Here is a 20799-nt window from a genome sequence, read left to right as displayed (position 1 = left end):
ACGCTTTTCAGTTGGTCAAAATGGTTATGACGTCCGAGTGCGCGGATTTGAAGTAATGAGGTCACCCACGGATGCCTGACGCCCCCTTTTGGAGCAGACGACAGCTAATAAAATAGTTGTCGTCCGCTCTGACAGGGTGCATAAGGCGTCTGTGGATGACCACATTACATACCTCATTACTGCGAACAGAGCCATGGATACAACCAAACTCATCGAAGCAGAGAGACAGTTGTGCTAAAGAAGCAGTCAAAGTCGGCAGTCAAAGTGTGTAGTTGTAATGTGTAGTCGAAGTGTGAGTCAAATAAAGCACCAGTATAGCACAAACAGTCTCGCAGTCAATGCCAAACAGTGCGCCAAGAAAGGCTTTTGCCTTGCAGCACTTTAGAGAGCCAAAGTGCCCCCTGGATTTTTTCAGAAGGAAATAGCTTTCAAGTGTGGGGAATTCATTTATCTGTACAGTTGAATCTCGACAATGCGAACTCAGAGGGCACCGAAGGTTTCTTAGAATCGCACGAAATATGAACTGAGGTGAGGCTGGTCGGGCTGACCAAGCATCAGTTTGAAGAAACTGGGAGTTGAGATTAAATGAGTTTGAATTAACAAGATATTCCAGTGTAATTCATTTGGATCGCTTCCCGGCACACCCGTTATTTTCTGTCCCGGAAAAGCTAGGAGAGGACTTTCTGTTTAAAAACATAAATTAGCAGCACCTGTGGTAGCTTGTACTGGCAGACTGCGAGTGGTAAAGCTGTGCGATAATTTGAGTTCCTTGCAAAGGGAAGTAGTGGTGTTGGGGGTGTTATACAGTTGCCGACCAATATTTTGGATGCCCAATTTTCCGGACCTTGCCATGGCACCGCCACGCACTCCATAGAGCCAATGTATAACACTGACCAAAATTTCAGACGCTTGAAATCCTTCTCTTTCGATTTTCCAGTCTCTTTCTTTCTATTAGTGACTCAAGAGCTACCAAAAACGCAAACAACGCCAGTGCCATTTTGCTTTTCTGGTTGCTGCCATTTTGGTTTTCTGCAACCTCAAACCCACGTGTCATGTCGTTCGCTGATCACGCCATCGTAACCGGAACCTGGCATACCCGGTATAGCCTTGGTAGCAGGCACCGCTTGCTGCACCGTACCTCCTTTGTCCCTACACCGTCCCGCCAGTGCCAGCTCTGCCGTGCTACCGTCCTGTGCATAGCCGTCAGTCGCCGCAGTCGCCATTCTCGTGTGGTGTGTTGTGCTGTTTACATCGCCGCGTCAACTACAGGCAGTTGCCGATGGCGCCGACACCGGCATCCTTGTCCGCCTCTGCGACAAAACCTTCAAAGCGAGGAAATTAGAGCTGTTTGACTATAGAAAAGAAGGCCACCATTATCAGGCAAGTGGAAAGTGGCCAGTCGCAAGTGGACATTGCAAAGCAATTTGCGATCGCAAAGCAGACAATCTCAGATTACCTAAAAAACAAGGTGAGAGTTCTAGAAGCCACCGAGAAGTCATCTGGATCCCGCCAATAGAACGTCAGCCAAGGTGCCTACACGAAGCTTGAGAAAAGCCATTCTGTTGTGGCTGAAAGCCATGATTGCCAAACAGGTGCCTGTGTCCGGTGATGTTTTAAAGAAAAAGACAGAAACCCTGGCGCTGCAGATGAATATTGAAGGCTGCAAATTTAGTGATGGTTGGGTCCAAAATTTAAGCGGAGACACGACCTCAGCTTCAAAAAAATGCGCGGCGAGAGTGCCGTGGTTGACGAGGTGGCTATTGAAAGCTATCGGTGTGGCAGGCTGCAGTCATTGCTCCAGCAGTTCGCGCCTGAAGATACATTTAACTGCGGCGAAACCGGCCTGTTTTACAAGCTGTTACCGGAAAAAACCCTTGCTTTCGCTGGCGACCCTTGCTACGGTAGCAAGCACAGCAAGGTACGGCTAACAGTCCTTGTCGGCTGCAACATGCTCGGCACCGAAAAGCTCCCGATGCTGGTGATTGGAAAATCAAAAAATCCCAGATGTTTTAAAGGAGCGCGTGTTCCAGTGCTGTACGAAGCCAACAAGAAGGCTTGGATAACGCAGCAGATTTTCGGAGGTCACATCCGGAAGCTGGACAAAAAGTTTGAGCGCCAAGGACGCAAAGTTCTCATGCTGGGGGACAACTGCACTGCACATGGCCATGTCAAGGACCTGAAAGCTGTGCAGCTGGAATTCTTGCCGCCGAACACGACGTCCCTACTGCAGCCCATGGACCAAGGCGTTATCCGGACACGCAAGCACCTCTCTATTGGTCACGCGTGTTTAGTCGCATGGTGTTATGCATTGACAGCGGCAAAACCTACAGTGTCGACTTGTTGTCTGCACTCGGCATGCTTTCCGATGCATGGAAGGCGGTGACCGAGGATACACTGCGGAATTGCTTCCGCCACACCGGTTTCGCAATCAGAGATGAAGTGCCGTCGTCATCCCATGATAGCGCCAGTGAATCCGATCAGCCGTCTTCATCTGCTGACCTCATTAAGCACTTGCGCGCTGCAGGAGCTGTTCCCATGGAAGTGACGCTGGAGCAGTTTGCTAACGCTGACAGTGAGATCGAGCTCTGCACTGAGCTTACCGACGACGAAATTGTTCGCCAGGTGCTGGAAAGTGATGAATTGGGCTCCGACAGTGAGGAGCCAGAGACTGTTGCGAACTAGCAGTGAACTAACCCGCGCTCTGATGGTGCTTTCGGCTGTGTACAGTGAGAACATCACCCTTGCCGACGTGCAAGCCGACTTACTTGTGCGGCAACGTAGCGCCCCGCAGAGGCAAATTGACCAATTTTTCAAGCCGCTCGATAAATAAGGCTACTTTTTTTTTTTTTGCTTGGATTCGTTTTTTTCGGACTGCCTGATTTTCCGGACGCCACCTCGGCCCCTTGAGGGTCCGAAAAATCGTTCAGCAACGGTACTACGACAGGGTGTCATTATAAGCAAACACTGGGATGTGAGAAGGCAGCGCAAGCTGTAGTGAACCTACACTGGTGGTTTTCAAACAGAGGAAACACAAGGAAGGGGCCTTAACGAGGACATGCAGCGCTTTCACTGTGCCACTAGAGCCCATGGATAGTTAGGGGCACAAACTTTTACGCCCTGCTGAAGCAACAAATAGCATGCCTGTGCGGTTAGGCCGTGTTGGGCACACCAAAACAAGGTATGGTATAAAGCAGGCTGCAGCCTAGAATGTGGTTGCACTTCTGTCACAATCCAGGTGGCAGTTTTGGCTGTTTTTGGTCCTGGTATTGAGCAGTCAGTGTGCCATTTGCACTGTACAGGTTTTGCTCTTGGGAGTCAGTGATAAGATTCGGTGAATATATTATTCAGATCCAGCACTGCTGACGTCTTGTGTGCATTAAAACTAAAAGGGGGCCGGAAATAGGTTCGCTTTATGTGGTATTCAAACTAAGGGAGGTGTTTGATACACATGATGTTCATGGGACCAAAGCTTCAGTTCAAATGAACTGAACGCTCAGACTAATTGAGCTAATAAGAATGGTAAACTGGGCTAGTTGGTAGGAATTCATACTGAAAACTGCGCAAAAAACGAAGACACAGAACGAGAAGGCACGACACGGGCGCAGACGATCAACTGAATTTTTATTCAGTTTATTTTATTTATTTTATTTATTATGTGTAGCATTTAATTTTCTTAACTCAGCGATGTTGACGGCTTTAATGGCTGTGTGCGTGTGCCGAGCAAGAACGACGTCATGGTATGCAAAACAGCAAGTTTGTCCTCCTGACATCCAGGCGTTATGCGGATGGCTTCGGCCGTCCCCCGCTCACTCCAAACGGTTCTGCCGTATCCTTAGTTCGGAGTGGTGGAGACAGTCAAGGTTTTACAAGCTATGCCTTCGCGTTCACTGTGGCGTGATGACGGATGAACGACTGCGGCACCGGGTTTGTGAGGATTGGTACAGAACAGCGGACCGCCTTACTGAGTTCCTATGGAATTCCATTCGCCCCACGCTGCCTGTCAGGAAGAAGACTTTAGCAACCACAAGGAAGGTCACTGTCCTAGGCCAACGAGAAATCGAAGAGCAACACCGGCGCACCCTGGAGCTGGGACCAAAGTTCTGCTTTGAGCCTGCCATGACGCCACTAGAGCGGTTGTCGCTCTCGCGTTCTGTCCCCAGGGCTGTTCCCGAGGCAGACAAACCTAGATGCGTGGAGGAGTGCTCCGCAGTTGTGATGGACCGTGGAAAGGCAAAGACGCCAAGGCGAGTGGAAGGTTTGGTGAACTATTTGGTCGCTGAGGGCTTGAGGCCTCTCCTCTCAGACAAGGAAGGGTTCTTTGTCCTCGCCCCAGAAAAGATTTTTGCCCAAAAAGCGGGTGAGGCGGTGGAAAAGAACTTCAAGGAAGTAGCTGTAAAGCCCGCTGCCATCAAAAAGCAAGCCGTGGCGCTGCTGCAAGGAAGCAACCTTGAAGGACTGGCTACGGCCGTCAAGAATGGTAAAGGTACAGTTGTGGACTTATTCTTTACGGCAAAGACTCACAAGCCGGGCGTCCCTCTCAGGGCAATCATTTCTGAGCAGGATACATGGCAGCATGTTGTGTCGGGGTTTTTACAGAGGCACTTGAAATCGCTCAATCTTTTGGACCCCTTCTTGGTGAACAACTCTGAAAATGTGGTTGAGTTCCTGTCAGCGCTGGACAGTAAAAAGTACTGCGCCTTCAGCATCGATGTGGAAGACTTGTTTTATTCGCTGCCCCATCCTCAGCTGATGAAGAGAGTGAAAGACTGCATTGTCAGAGACAATGACGAGTTGGTGTTTATGGCGGAATGTGGTGTTTCAACAGAGAGTTTCCTAGAACTGCTTTCTTTTTACTTGGAATCGACCTTTGTTGGGTGGAGCGGTAAGGTGTACGTCCAGAAGTCGGGTGTTTGCATCGGCTCCCAGGTTGCACCTGTATTGGGCGATATTTATCTGAGCAGGATGGATCAGGAACTGGCGGAGGATCTTGGTAATTAAGCGCTAAGAGTTTTTCCGCTATGTCGATGATTTTTTGATCATTTTGAAGTCAAACTCTCCCAGGGCGGTTCCGGACGTCGTAAAAATGTTCAAAGATGCTGGTGGCAGCCTCAGATTCACTTTTGAGATGCCCAGTTCGGATACCCTTCAGTTTCTAGACTTCAGTATCGAGTACCTGGATAATGGTGTGTGTTGGGAATATCACCCTAGAACGAAGAAGCCACTGCTGAACTTTAGCTCGGGGCATTCCAAAATAGTCAAGGCTGGTATAGCCACGTCCTGCTTAAAAGCGTCCTTTGCGAAATCTTGTAACCACAAAGTTGAGGCTAGCTTCCTGGCACAGGCGGAGAGGCTGAAGGAAGCTGGGTTTCCGGAGCAGTTGTTGGCTGAGATTTCCGAAAGGATCCTGGCCAAGAAGGGGAGTAGTGGTTCCAGTAACAAGCAGGACGAGGGACGGAGACGTGTGGTGGGAATTCCGTACGTCTATGGAATTTCACACCGGCTCAAGAAAGTGGGGGCGAGGTACGGAGTGGACGTGATTTTCACGGCCAAAAATAAGCTTGCGTGGATTTGTAGTGCTGTGCGTAAAAAGCTAGAGTCTGAGGGCAGTCGTGCTGGAACTGGTTGTTCGGTAGCGCACCGGAAGGAAACTAGGTTCACAGAGTGTAACACTGCAGTTGTTTACGAAGTGCCGCTCTCGTGCGGAAAAAAGTACATCGGCCAGACGGGTTGTTGTGTAAACGAGCGGATGGCGGAGCATCGTAGGTCGTTGAAGGGCGCGGCTTCCTCTAATCTCGCTGTGCATTGCAAGGGTTGCGAAAAGTGCTACCCTCATTTGAACAGGACCAGCGTCTTGTTCAAACATAGCGATGAGGTATGCAGGGAGATGGTGGAGGCTTACCTAATCAAGAAAGACTCGGATTCCTGTGTGGCATCACCATCTGTGGCCTTGCTTGATAGGGAGATAACCTTTTTGGCCAGTTTTCTTAAGGTGAGCAGGCGATATGGGTCTTTGGCGTGATATCAGCGTGACCGTTAAGGTTGTTGTGGTTTTGTTGGTGCGCAGTTTCTTGGAAGTGTAATTGACGGTCGCATCACGGTGCATGCGAAGGGATAGTGGGTGATTGTGTTTTGGGTTGATTTTCGCGGTTGTTGTGTTTTTGTGCTTGTCTCACTGTGGGCAGAAGATACTTATATAGGCTTCTTCATGTGAATAAAAATTCAGTTGATAGTCTGCGCCCGTGTCGTGCCTTCTTGTTCTGTGTCTTCGTTTTTTGCGCAGTTTTCAGTATAATTGAGCTAGATTGAAAGAATGTCTACCTCAGAGAAAACAAATCGACTGTACTTGCTTATTAATCTCCAGTTTTATGGCTGAAGGTCTGCTGCATCATGTATTTATTGCCTCAGGTATTCCATTTTTGCTTTAGTTTTTTTTTTCTTTGAACATAGCTTGAAGCTTCAGTTTGAGCATGTCATGTGAGGCATGCTGATTGGCCAGCTGACTATTTTCAATGTTGTCATCATCATCATCATTTGTTAAGCCTTAAAGGGTCCTGTAGGGACATTAAATTGGGGGGGTGAAAACGGGGGGGGGGGGGGGGGGGATGCAGAAGTGTCCAGCAGTCATGCATACATATGAAAGGGCACCAATAACAGAACTAAGTGAAACTAAAGAAAATACAACAAATTGAAGTTTTCGAGTAAGGACGTAATGTGACAGGAAAAAAAAAACATACAGCAATACAGACTACAGTAATATGAGCGCAGTGAAACATGTTGATTGGATTGCAGTACACGGTAGCTGATACAGGGTGCAGGAAAATTTTTATTGTTCATTGAAATGGTTGATGAGTAGCTGTGTCAAGAATTAGTGTCAATGACAATGTGTTCAGGCAGGTTACTCCAGTCTTCTATTGCACTAGGAAGAAATGATTTGTTCAATATATTAGTGGAGCCGTGCAAAAGCTGTATTAATAATTGGTAAGCAGCAAGGTGATCATACTCTAAGGTTTTCCCAAAGTGCTGGACAGTTAAGTACTGTTTGCGGAAGAGGATTGAAATTTTTCAGTGAAGCGCTAATGATTTGAGGCCGACAGATGATTCCATGGTAGTAACACTGAGCTGAAGTTTATGCTTGGAGGTACTGAAACGAGCTGCCTGGTTCTGGATGGCTTCAAATGAGTCAAGTATTTCAAACAGCTCTTTGCTTCTGTTTAGAAAATTCTAACATATTGTTACGACCAGGGGGTGTATTCAGACCACGACGAGCGACCGAGAACCAGCTGGGTACACTTGCCGAGCACGAGACACACATCTACCTCGTTCACCTCATCTTCTTGGTAGTCAGCGATGCCGACCAAATAGAATACGCATCGCGTTTTCATGGGTGTCACAATATATTGATGTGTGTTCTTCTTATTTTTTTTTTATCACTGTGTGATTCACTTCTTCTTCTTTTTTTTTTCGTTGCTCCAGTGTGTGTGCATCGGCCGTAATGTTCCGCAAAATGTTAGATGCTGTGTTTAGTAACTTTCGAAGGCGGGATTTTTGTTGATCTTTTTTTTTGCGGGGTTTGCTACATGTGCATTTTTTCAAATACCTGTTCCTAGCCTTTTGTTCCTTCCTCTTATTAACTTGTACCTGCCTTCTTAACTTGTTTACTTCTGTTTTCAGCCGTTTGTATTCTGTGTTCTATATTTGCTGTTTTCTTTGATGAATCCCCCCCTATGTAATGCCCACATTGGGCCTTTAGGGTATTGAAATAAATAATAAATAAATAATTAAGCCTGATAAATGTTCCGTATTGTTGAAGCTTATTCTAGTTTACTGTGAATATATTTTTCACATGCTACTTGTCTAATGACTGGGTGGGTCATGGCAGGTGATCTCCTGATGAATCCAAGCAAACCTGGAAGCACTAGCGCATAGTTTCGTTTTGTTATATGCCCATGTTAGACTGGTCGTTATCTCAATGCCGAGGTACCTGTATCAATTAGTTTGAGACAAGGCTATGGAGTTCAGGGTGTATGGAAAATAATGATTCAAGCATTTGTGGGAAATGTGCATGAATCTATATTTTAAAACATTCAGCTACATTAGCCAGTTGGAACACCACTTCTGGATTCGGCTAAAATCGTCCTGTAATGTTGCCTGATCTCTGCTGTTGCTGACGTGCCGATAAATGATGAAGTCATGCACAAAAAGACATACAGTTGATGAAATACCCAATAGCAAATCGTTGATGATGATTAAGAATAATAACGGAGCAAGAACCGAACCCTGGAGTACCCCGGAAGTTACTCTGGTAGTTTCGGACACATGACTGGCGATGACAGTGAACTTTAGGTGGTTCGTTAAGAAGCTTTGGATCCAGGATAAAGTAAGAGGGTCAACTGACAGACCCTAAAATTTATACATCAGACGTTGTTGGCAGACATGGTTAAATCCCTTGGCGAAATCTAAGTAAATAATATCAGTTTAAATGAAGAGTCTAAATTTGAGTGAAGATAGTAGTGAATCCAAAGAGGTCTGTTTCCCATGAAAAACCTGCCCTGAAGCCATGTTGGTTGGGAAAGAAGTTCTATTCGAGGTGAGATGCAATATATGGGTATATTATATATTTGCACGGTATAAAAGTTTGCACGATAGGCATGTCAGCGAAATGGGGCTATAATTTGTGGGGTCAGTGCAGTCTGCAGCTTTGAAAACTGGCACAACTCTGCTTAATTTCCAGTTGCCCGGAAATTGGCTGCTTTCAAGAGATTGAGTGAAGATCATTTGTAAGATTTGGCTCGTAAAATATTTTGTTCCTTTAGGTATCCTGGGGGGGATGTTGTCTGGCCCAGGGGAAGTGGATGATCTCAGATTATCAGTGAGATTTAAAATTCTCTCAAGCCGCCGCAGTGGCTCAATGGTGATGGTGCTCAGCTGCTGGCCCCAAAGACGTGGGTTTGATCCTGGCCACGGCGGTCTAATTTCGATGGAGGTGAAATTCTAGAGGCCCGTGTACTGTGCGATGTCAGTGCACGTTAAAGAACCCCAGGGGGTTGAAATTTCCGGAGTTCTTCACTGCGGCGTCCCTCATAGCCTGAGTCGTTTCAGGACGTTAAACCCCCATAAACCATAAAATTGTCTCAGATGCAATGGTAATAAGTGGCATAAGTGCATGATTAAGGTTTGGCAAGGAAAAACTGCTTTCTCTTGGCTCGTGGGTGAAAACGGAGGTGAAATACGAGTTCCTTACGTGAGAGTGCTCGAAAATTGGAGGCATTCATGGCATCGGCCCACATGGAGGTGTTTCCCTGCAGCGGGAGGCAGTGAAGCCATCCAGCAGCAACGTCGCCTGAGTGGAGCGGCCGTGGACGAGGGCTGGGAGCAGCTGCGTGAGAGCTGCATCCACTACGCCAAGTACTCACCCGTGGCCCCCATCCAGGCAGAGTGCGGCATCAAGGCAGCCCGGTGGCTGGCAGCCCAGGGGGTGAGTCCATCTTTCCTACCTGCATCATCATCATCATCAGCCTGACTACACCCACCGCAGGGCAAAGGCCTCCCCCATGTCTCTTTCCAATTAACCCTGTCCTTCACCAGTTGTGGCCACTGTATCCCCGCAAACTTCTTAATCTCATACGCCCACCTAACTTTCTGCCGCCCCCTGCTACGCTTGCCTTCTCTTGGAATCCACTCCATTACCCTTAAGGACCAGCGGTTATCTTGCCGTCGCATTGCATGCCCTGCCCAAGCCCATTTCTTCCTACTCTTGATTTCAACTAGGATATCGTTAACCCGCATTTGTTCCCTCACCCACTCCGCCCTCTTCCGATCTCTTAACGTTACACCCATCATTTTTCTTTCAAAAGCTCGCTGCGTTGTCCTTAATCTAAGCTGAACCCTCTTTCTTAGCCTCCACGTTTCTGCCCCATAGGTGAGTACCGGTAAGATACAGCTGTTGTATACTTTTCTATTGAGGGATATTGGAACCAGGGAACCAATTGGCGCCATTTGGAAGATGGACCTTCTCTGGGCTAGCTCTGTTCTCATGGCCTCTGTGCTCAGTACCCGTGTTTTTAAAGTTTGCTCTCAGCATTGCAACAACAAAGCTGAAACTGGCATATGAATAGAGGTTGGACTTTTTGTTTTATTTTAATTTAGCTGCCATTTTACGGTGTTTGTGTTGGAACGCAATTTTTTGGTAATATTATTTCCCACGTTGAAGTGACTGTTTTTTTTTTTGGTTATATATAGGGAACCCCTGTGTCTTTAAGGTGAGAATAGTTTACATGGTTTCTTATTAAGAACAGTTTATGTTCAAGTAATTAACACACAAACGGCCGTGTCTGGAGTATTGGGTATATTGGAAATGACGGTTGTAGTTTTCATTTTTTATTATTTGAATTTTTTGAATTTTCTGACTTTTCATGGTGTTTATTTGAGAAACACGCGATTATTTTCTACAGGTCAAATACCAGTTTTTTTAGGCGATAAAACATGGTAATCATTTGGGGTCAAAAGTGGCTTAGAGTTTATTCTGGCCTTTTTGTTAGAACGATCGATCTCTGTGCTAGTTATTAACATGCAAACAGTCGTACATACAGGTGTTCTTGTAGAAAGAAGCACTGTTACCAAGAAGTGAAAAAGTAACATAAGTGAAATTAGGAGCCCTCAAAACGGAAAGCAAGTTTAAGTTTACTTCTAAAAACTGGGTTGTCAGGTTATTAAGTTTTTGCGCTTGGTTGAGCGAGAGGGCAGGGCATTACCTGGTCTGTGTTTTATGGCAACAATGGAGCTGTTGCTGAACCAGCCTAGCAACTCAGCCAAGCAACCGCCTTAAGTGGGCAGTGATAGTTTACCAATATCCCTCATGAGAAAAGTATACAACAGCTGTATCTTACCGGTACTCACCTATGGGGCAGAAACGTGGAGGCTAACAAAGAGGGTTCAGCTTAAGTTAAGGACAACGCAGCGAGCCATGGAAAGGAAAATGATAGGTGCCACGTTGAGAGATCGGAAGAGGGCGGAGTGGGTGAGAGACCAAACGCGGGTTAACGACATCCTGGTCGAAATCAAGAGGAAGAAATGGGCTTGGGCAGGGCATGCAATGCGAAGGCAAGATAAGCGCTGGTCCTTAAGGGTAACGGAGTGGATTTCAAGGGAAGACAAACGTAGCAGGGGCCGGCAGAAAGTTAGGTAGGTGGATGAGATTAAGAAGTTTGCAGGAATACGGTGGCCGCAACTGGCGAAGGACAGGGTCAATTGGAGAGACATGGGAGAGGCCTTGGCCCTGCAGTGGGTGTAGTCAGGCTGATGATGATGATAACGATGAACAAACTTTGGTTCGCTAGGAGTCTGCAAGGATCTGTAGCCTCCCAGGCAGCGGACAATACATCAAAGCGCACAACTGCGTTAATCGGATGGTAGCAGTGTCGTAATATGCCGCTGGCTTACATGCTCTCTTTCATTCTTCCTTTGGCTCAGTTTAAGTCCTGGTCAGTTGCCAGCTACCTGCATCGTGCATTTGAAGGACCTTTCTTAGTTAAAACTGATTTTAAAAAAATTTAATTCAGCATACTTTTGTTTATTTTTTTTTTTTCGGTTTAAACCAAAAAGTCCAATTCCTTAATATAAAATATAACGCTGTAAAAAAAAGAGTGACCCCATGAAAGTTGCGCAACCTGGCGGTAAAGCAAATATACCAGGTGTTTCAGCAAACAGTTGCAAAAATTTCTGAAAATATTTTGTTCAGTATAGCAAAAAAATAGATGTAGGATCACACTCTCTGCCCCGGCGGACACAATGTGCTGCAAAACCCTTGTAATTATCCAGGTAATTAACAAAACCCAGTAATTAACTTTTTAATTATCGTAACTGGGTGGCTTGTCCTGATTGGGAGTTCGACGCCACGAACAAGACGATGTCATATCAGTTTTTGAAATGATAAAAGACTCAATTTCTAGAGCCCTGCAGCTTCGCGAAGATATCCGATGTTTTTTCCCTCACGCGACTGAAACTGGGCGCACGAGGAGCGCTGGAAGTACGCCGTAAGTGAAGCGTCCGCTGGTGAAGTGTTGTAGTGAATGCAGCACCCAAATCGAAACACGCGTGCTAACTTTCCCCGCTAAGGAACCTCGGTGGTCAGCTTAGACTCTGGCCGTCATTTGAGAACAGTAGGTGTACGAGTGGAGTGTGAGCAACTATCTATACTCCGTTTCATACATAGCAGGCAACGCTGCCAAAGCTAGAGTGCCTGTTCACTCGGGCTAAGTCCACACCCAAAAAGTAGTTCGCCCTACAACTAAAGTGAACACAAGCATATTTTGTTGTGACAGATGTTAAGTGTTGTGAATGACAACATCCTGGACTTCGTTTTACCTCTTGCCACATTTCCGTCCTTTGACTCATTGAGACTTTGAGAAGTAAGAATGACTGTGGCGATCTGATACGCGGCTAGCAGGGTGAATCGCCCTTACTACATCCGGGCCTGTAAAGCAGTTCACAATCAGTGAAAATTATAGCCAGATGGTCCGAGTGCTGAGCACCTGACGGCTCCGACCCTGATTTTCAATGCTGCCGCTTCATTTTATACCGTGCTTTGTTTTCATCCAGGCACTGATCGAGGCTTCGAAATGGACGAATGATACGTAGCAGAGCAATATGTTTTTGCAGACGCGCTACTTCTGCAGCCTCCGCAGCGTTGCCTGTTAGGTAGAAACGGAGTATAGTGCTAAATGATGCAAACGAGTTGGCTTCTCCGCAATGCATGGATGCTTTTTCACCTTGTGGTCACGTTTAGCCAATAGAGGCACGAGAGGCGCAGGGAAAACAAATGCACAACTCTAGGTGCTTATTCAGTAACTGTGTACACAGTGTGCGCCCAGTGCCACCCCACTTCACGTGTTGGAAAGGTGCACCGATATTCATGTCTCATGCTAATTCCGCTTTGTGCTCGCATAGTTGCCCATTGCACTTGGTTAAAAAACATAATTGTAATTGGTTAGAAGATGTAATGTGAAAATGCCTAGTAATTGTCCGTGTAAGTTGGGGCTTTGGCTGCGTGCGCACCGCAGCGCCGTCCCAGACGACATTCGCTGAACTGGAACTGCTTGAAGCGAGCGTTCTAGAGGCATTACACGCTTGAGACTAATACTTCGGGATTTCAAATGCCAAACATTTAAATCAAATAGAATATTGAGTACTTTACCGTTCGACCGAATATCCAAAATTATCGGATATTTACACATTCCAGTGTATACCGTATTTACTCGCGTAATAGGCGCACTTTTTTTCCAGAAAATCCGGCTCAAAATTCGGGGTGCGCCTATTACGTGGGGTAAAATTTCCGGAAATTTTTCGACTCGCAAAATTGAACATACCGCATAAACGCACTCGTGTACGGGCCGCACCCCGTTTTCCCGAAGAAAATATTTAAAAAAATCCGTGTAAGGGCCACACCAAAACTTTCCACGACCCACGCGGGAATTGCCTTCGAAATGCACGCGCCGAGGCCTCCGCGATCAGCTCTGGCTGCGCGCAACAGGCGCTTGATCGCGGAGGCCTCACACGCACAGGAGCTTCCAGACGCCGCCCACGGAAGGCGCCCGAGGCCAATGTCATTATCATCATCTTCAACGTTTTCCTCCGCCGCGAGCTTTCGCTATCTATATCGCCATCAGCATCACCAGCTCCAGTTTTTTTTTTGTTACTGTCAAGTGCCGGGATCAGCGGTAGCGCGTTAGTTCATCGTGGTTTGTGGCTTTGCTGCTGAGCGTTGCTGTTTTAGCTCGACGGGCAAGCATCTTAATAGCTACATGGCTGGGAGTTTGCTCTCGAACACGGCAAGCGTGCGGCAGGTCGGAAATTTGACGTGGCCGAGAAGTGCGGCAGTTGCGACTGTGGCGTGCCTAAATTTTCGTACGTGACTCCAGGCGCCGAGGTTTTCGCGGGCCTAAGTCAGGAATGTATCCGGCTGGAGATAAAGCTTTCCAAACACACGTTTAAAGTGAGCATCCCTGAAAACTGTGTGCGGCTGTTCTACGCGATGTCGTTGTACGTGCTGTGGGTCCGCAGCAGCTGCGATGGCAGCATCACTAGTGAGAACTAGTAGTCAGTTCAGCAAAAACTTTGTTAAAATAAAGATTGGGGGGCGGGGGGCGGCGATGTGTCGGCTTGCAATCGTGTAAATACAGTACTGATTACAGTGCCAAGTTCGGAGTGCGCCTATTATGCGCGGAAATAAAAAAATCTGATTTTTTGCGACCAAACTAGGGGTGCGCCTATTATGCAAGTGCGCTTATTATGCGAGTAAATACGGTATGTTCTTTTTTAACGGTTTAATGACCCTGAAATCTTGCAAAGTCATTTAAAAAATCAGAGTTGTTTATTTAACATCTTGTGAAAAAAACGGAGGGATTGTCTAGACGAGACTGCTCTCTTTGGAAAATCTGACTGGCCTGCAATCCTGCATTCAGGCAGGGAGGCAACATTTGCATACATACGTTTGAATGCAGCCATAGATCAGTCGGATACTCTCGAGAGCATCACATAGGGAGGTGTATAGCTTGGAAGGTGTGTGGATTTCTGAGTCTATTTTTCTGTGTTGAGTGCAGTATCTGCATTTTGCCGCTACCTTAAGCCCTTCGTCTGTGCAGAGGGCCCTGGCCGCGGCTGAGTTCGTGCAGAGCGTGGTCTCCATGAACCTGGCCCTGTCTGAGTTGGAAAAGGTGAGAAGACGCCACGTTGTGTTGGACGGCCCCTCTGTTGTTGCAGATTGTTGCGCACAGGCAGTGCAAACACGTCAACGCCAACTGATCTTCCATCTGTAGAAGTACGGAGAGCTGAGCTGGTTGGTGCATGGCAGGACTGAACAGCCCACACAGGACGAAGACACAGTGACGAAGCGACAAGACACGAGCGCTATCAACTGAATGCTTTATTGGAGTGACATGTATATGTACAGTCTTTGTCAAAAGTAACCAGGCTGCATGGTTTGCTTCTAGCTCGTACAGTGGAGCCCTTGTGGCTTTCCTAAAGGTCAAAAGGTGTTGAAAGGTAAGAAGACCCCGAGTCCTTACCTTTGACGACCATTTCAGCTTCAGGGAAGCTGTAAGGGCTCCACTGCACTAGCTAGAAGCAAACCATGCAGCCCGGTTACTTTTGACAAAGACTGTACATGTTAACGTATACGTGTTACTCCAATAAGCCATTCAGTGGATAGTCAGCGCTCGTGTCTTGCCGCTTCTTCTCTGTGTCCTCATCCTGTCCTGTCATTTTTCATCCTAGCTTTCATTTATGAAGATGCTCGGAGGGAGGTTTACTGCATCATCAGGGACTGCCAGAATGAAGCTCTAATTGTCGCTTGATGCCTTCTTGCTTCTGATGGTGACTGACAAATGCTCATCCCAAGCACAACTCACACCCCTTGGGAGCAGTTTTGCTGCCAGATATGCTGCGAAGGGTCAGCTGTATTGGCTTAAGGAGGGATGAGGGTCTTAAAAAGGTGTTTTTCATATGTTCTCATAACTTGTTGAAATTTGGCACGCAGGTGTATCATAGATTGCCGATTTTAAATATGCATTTAGATTCCAAATATCTAATCTGGAAGGAAATATAAGGCAAAATAACATCCCAATTAGGCTATTTCTCGCGGGTCTTTATGATAATTTCTCAGTTAAAAAAAGCTTTTTCTTAATATGCAAACATTTCCAAAGGTCCCCCACACCCCCTAAAGCTTTCCTTTTTCCTCTAAACGTAATAGATTAGCAATTAGGCCAAGTGTAGGTTTATTACTGCCAGATTATTTTTTCCCTGCAACTTTGTTATTTATTTATGAACAACAAAATGATTTTATAGGCATTTTATTAGCTTTAAGATGTGCTGTGGGCCTTTGCAAATGTCTCCTTATTCTTAAAAAAGTTTTTTTAACTGATAAATTACTATAAAGGCCCATAAGAAATGACATAATTAGGATATGTTATTTTGCCATATATTTCCTTCTCAGGTGAGATATTTGAAATCTTAAGGCATAATCAAAATCAGCATCCAATGATATGCCTGCATGCTAAGTTTCAGCAAGATATACTAACAAATAAAAAAAATTTTGAGACCCTCATACCCCCTTAACCATTAGGGGGACGCGGTGAATGACGTGGCCAATTTAGTAAATGTTTTCGGTTTCTCAGTATATATTTTTTTTTATAATCCTCAGGTCTTTATTTGTCTCATGACGAAAAATTACAGGAAATTTAGAAAATTGCGTTTTTTTTATGTGTGGTCATTGAAAATTGTAAGCAAATTGTGCTTTTGACAGTCTCGGTGGATCATGAATTCTGTTGGTTCTCCATGACGAAGAACCACCATCTTAGTATCGCCGGGAAACAGAGAGATGAGAAGATCTGAACTCTGGTTGGTTAGAATGCGGCATTTCTCTGACAAAAAGCAAAAGCATACAAGGCGATAAACGAGGCGGACGAGTGAATAAACTGTAAGATTGATTTTCTCAGCTTTCACTTCTGCGATTGCTATCACTTGTCCCTGTAGCATTTCGTGATGAGTGACAGTAGAATGATTCTGTGTTTTACGCATGAATGCTGAGATGTTGAGGGGTGCAATAAAGCTCTCAATTTATCTTTGTACATGTGGAATAACTTACAAAAGTTCATATCGTAAGAAACGTTTTCTTGCAGTTGTGCATGCTGGAGTTTAACTTTTATTTCCATGAGTACTGGGCATCTAAAAAAAAAAAATTAATAGCTTTACTGCACAGAACCAAGCTGACATAAAAAAAAAAATTGGCGGGGGCTTAGCTTTGGTTAAGCCTGGTATGTTGCTTCAGAAACGAGAGCAGATAAAAAGATAGGAGCGCTTACACATGTCTCTCTCGAAGAATTTATTCTTTCAGCTTCGTGTCTCCTTGAGTCCTGTCCTACTCTGCGCTATATTCTCTCGCTGTGATAAGTTTGCTGCTCCACAATTGTGTGCAAAGCGCCTGAAAGGGTTAGGTGTCCTCTTCTGAATGCATTTATTCGGCACTTGTATTCGTGCACCTGCAATAGACGGTCGTCAGTTTCTTTTCGTTCAGCGTGCTTTGCTTTTTGAACGTGTGTGTGTGGGTAAGAGTTGTGCTTGTTGTGCTGCGCAGGTGTCGTGGTACGGCTCCCTGGCCCGGCTCTACTCGGAGCTGGGCCTGGAGCGCAAGGCTGCTTTCTACATGCGGGTGGCTGCCCTCAAGTGCATGGCGGGGAAGCCCAACCCCACACAGGTCTGAGACCCCCGTTTTCTTTGGAAAGTGAACGACAGAGCAAGGAGATGTTGCTCTGTGAGGAATTGGGCTGACTGGCACACTGTGGTTTCACTGAGGCAGGACAGGCCCTCCACTGGAACTGAGGAAAGGAGAGAGATAACTGCCTAACTTTGTCAGGCACACAATGAGAAGAATAAGGCATGCACTTGCGGGTGACACTGAGGCATTTAGGACTTCATGTTTTTGTTTTTTTTCTCAAGGGGTGGTGTCCCTTCATAAAGCGAGCCTGTTATAAGGCTTCCCTCTCCTCATATCCAGCTGAGGGTCTAAACTGTGCATGAAGCTAGGCTGGGAACTAGACGGACTTGTCTGCTTCGCGCGAACTGACCCAGCTCTTTATGGGATATGCACACTTGCCGTCAAATGTAAATGGAAGGCAGCTTGTCAAAAAAAATTTAATTTCTTTATATCTAAAGCGTAATGGTCCGTGTTTGTTGGTGCACAGCAGTGCAGTTCGCACAATCACAATTAGGCTGCACATGTGTACTCAAGGATGCATGAATTGGGGGGGGGGCAATGATTAAATTTTTTCATGAATATTGCTTTCCATTTACTTCTGACGGCATATTTACATGTGTTACTTGGGTGTGTTTTTGTGGCATCCAAGTCGGTCGTGTTTGAGGCTGCCAGTCCTCACTCATCATTATTAAAAATAACAGCGATGATTGTGATCCTAAGATAAGACAGGGCACATTTTGAACTGTGTTGTGGACTTGGGAGATGGCAGTACCCATTCTATAATATTCCTAACTTAGTGAAGAGGTCGGAAAAAGTTGTTGATAATATTCTCGCTCGTGCCTATGTTATTATCAGCACCGTACATCTTAAGGGCTAAGCATTATCAGCTTGCTTAAGGGAGGAGACTGGTCTTGAAAAGAAAGTTTTATTAATGTCACAGTTGTGAAATTTTCAGGGCACATGTATTTTTGTACGCTGCTTCTAGACATGTCATTTAATTTCATGTAAAACAATTCCTTGAGCACCTATGCAATTTTTATGCAAGTATTCTGCGAAGAGTTTTGAAGAAAATTTGCTGCGGGAAACTCGCTGAAATGTATGCCATTGGGTTCTCTTGACACCAAGGAATGCAATAAGGGTGAAATTATCATCCTGGCTATCATAGAACATGAGTTATGGGGAAACTTCAGAAACAGGAATAGACATTTTTCTTCTCATTTCTGAAGCGACAACTTAAATACCCTATAACTTAAGTTTTGTGATAGGCAGGAAGACAATTTTACCCTTATTGCATTCCTTGGTGTCAAGAGAACCCAATGGCATGCATTTCAGCGAGTTTCCCACAGCAAATTTTTTTTCAAAGCTCTTCATAAAATACATGCATGAAAATTGCACAAGTGCTCAAGGAATTGTTTTACATGAAATTAAATGAGATATTTAGAATCGGCACAGAAAAATACATATTCCCTGAAGATTTCTTAACTGTGACTTCATTACTGAAACTTTTTTCGAAGACCAGGCTCCCCCCTTTATGCTTTTCTGGAAGGAATGTGATAAACAGATCAGCAGATGGAGTGGGAGTGCGGCTTATGATTGCATCTAAAGTGGAATCACTTAAGGGGGGAAGCTGGTATTAGAAAAAAATTTTTTGTTAATGAAGTCAGAATAATGGAATCTTCAAGAAACATGTGTTTTTTGGGTGCTGGTTCCAAATATGTAATCTAATTTTATGTAAAACAAGTTTGGTTTAGTTTGGTTTGGTTTATTGGGGTTTAACATCGCAGAGCAACTAAGGCTATGAGAGACGCCGTAGTGAAGGGCTCCGGAAATTTCGACCACCTGGGGTTCTTTAACGTGCACTGACATCGCACAGTACACGGGCCTCTAGAATTTCGCCTTCATCGAAATTCAGCCGTCGCGGCCGGGATCGAACCCGCGTCTTTCGGGACAGCAGCCGAGCGCCGTAACCACTGAGCCACCGCGGCGGGGCTATGTAAAACAAGTCCTTGTGCACTTATATAATATGCTAAATACCTTTTTGCCAACAGCTTTCAATAAATTTTGCTGCACGAAACTTGCTAGGGCACATGCCATTGGCTTGTCTTGACATCAAGCTATGCAATAAGGACAAAATTATCATCCTGCTTATCACAGAAGTTGAGTTACAGGGTTTTGAATTTGCCACTTCACACATGGGAAGAAACTAGTGATTTCACTCACCTTCTATAACAGGCAGGATGATAACTTTACCCTTATTGCATAGCCTGATGTCAAGGGAAACCAATGGCATGTAATCTAGCAAGTTCCCTGCAGTAGAATTTCTTTCAAACTCTCGGCACAAGTTGCCTAACATATTGCATAAGTGCACAAGCATTTGTTGTACATAAAATTAAATTGCATATTTGGAATCAGCACATAGAAACGCATGTTCCCTGAAGATTTCATAGTTGTGACTTCATTAGTAAAAATTTATTCCTAAGACCTTCTTCCCCCCTTAAAGTGCTTAAAGGGAAGCTGAAACGGCTTTCTGAGCATTCGAGGTTACTGAAGAATTCGAATCTATCAAGCTTCTAGATAAAGCATGCAACGTATTTTTGCACTAGTGTTCAAAATGGTGGTATAATCGTCGATTAAAACCGCGCCGATGTTTAGGCTTCTCCTCACTACGTTGGGGGACTGTGAGGAAACTCGGCAGTGATGTCGTTGTTGCCGAATTTTCAGATGTCCGCTGCCTACGTCTGCATGCTGCTGTGCGTCGTCAGATGCCGCCAAACAGTGCATCGTGAGCTTCTCCTTTGATGGCGTTGGTTTTCTTTCCTGGAATAACCATTTGTTCGCTGGAAACGTAGTGCTGTCACACGTGATGTCATTATCGGGGCCTCTGCCCTCCGCTGTGCACTTCAGAGAAGCGTGAATGCCGACGATGACTTTATTCGGCGATTACGCCACCATTTCAAATGCTAGAGCAAAATGATTTTGCAGGCTTTACCTGCCCATTTCGCACATTGCAACCTTAAACTCATCAAATTTTAAAGTTGCTTCAGTTGCCCTTTATGATGTAATGAGGGAAAGGAAACAGCTATGCTGTGGGAGTCACTTCATCGCCATCACTTCATCGTCCTCAGCACTTGCACCCTTTGTGCGCAGTGCTACCAGCTGCTGCTCAAGAGCCTGCCTGGATATCGACTCAACCTGGAGAAGCCAGCCAAGGGTGAGCACGGCAGTCGGGTTTGGCCGATGGGCAAATGCGGTGCCTACTGTGCGTCTCCGGGGTGTGTGCCTGACAGGTGCTTGCAAAGTTGACAATGTCTCTGCAGAACATCTTTTGGTTGCAGACCAAGATGAACGTGAAGGGAGGAATACAAAAACACCAGCAGTATTGCTTACTGAGAGCCATCTTGGTTGGCCGCGACAGGTTTTGCAAGTGTTACAGGCCTCTGTAACTGTTTGCAAATCGGGCAAGCAAAATCAGGCTAACAAAGAGGGTTCAGCTTAAGTTAAGGACAACGCAGCGAGCTATGGAAAGAAAAATGATGGGTGTAACGTTAAGA

At 45.6% G+C, this 20799-nt stretch overlaps 1 protein-coding gene across 3 annotated transcripts in view; it reads left to right on the top strand.

The window, feature by feature from the left end:
- Positions 1-20799, top strand: part of brun (trafficking protein particle complex subunit brun) — an 87342-nt gene that overhangs the window by 23741 nt on the left and 42802 nt on the right. For all 3 annotated transcript variants that reach the window (XM_089562903.1, XM_089562902.1, XM_089562904.1), the window contains exons 6-9: positions 9306-9475; positions 14640-14711; positions 17129-17248; positions 20396-20459. In XM_089562903.1, the coding sequence (XP_089419029.1) occupies positions 9306-9475; positions 14640-14711; positions 17129-17248; positions 20396-20459 (426 nt within the window). The remainder of the gene's footprint in view (positions 1-9305; positions 9476-14639; positions 14712-17128; positions 17249-20395; positions 20460-20799) is intronic.

The sequence above is a fragment of the Amblyomma mixtum genome, chromosome 10 (genome assembly GCF_055824585.1).
Source record: "Amblyomma mixtum isolate Tamu chromosome 10, ASM5582458v1, whole genome shotgun sequence".
In the NCBI taxonomy this organism is placed as follows: Eukaryota; Metazoa; Arthropoda; class Arachnida; order Ixodida; family Ixodidae; genus Amblyomma; species Amblyomma mixtum.
The sequence above is the reverse complement of the archived record's forward strand: the minus strand, read 5'-3'. Positions and strand labels throughout refer to the sequence as shown.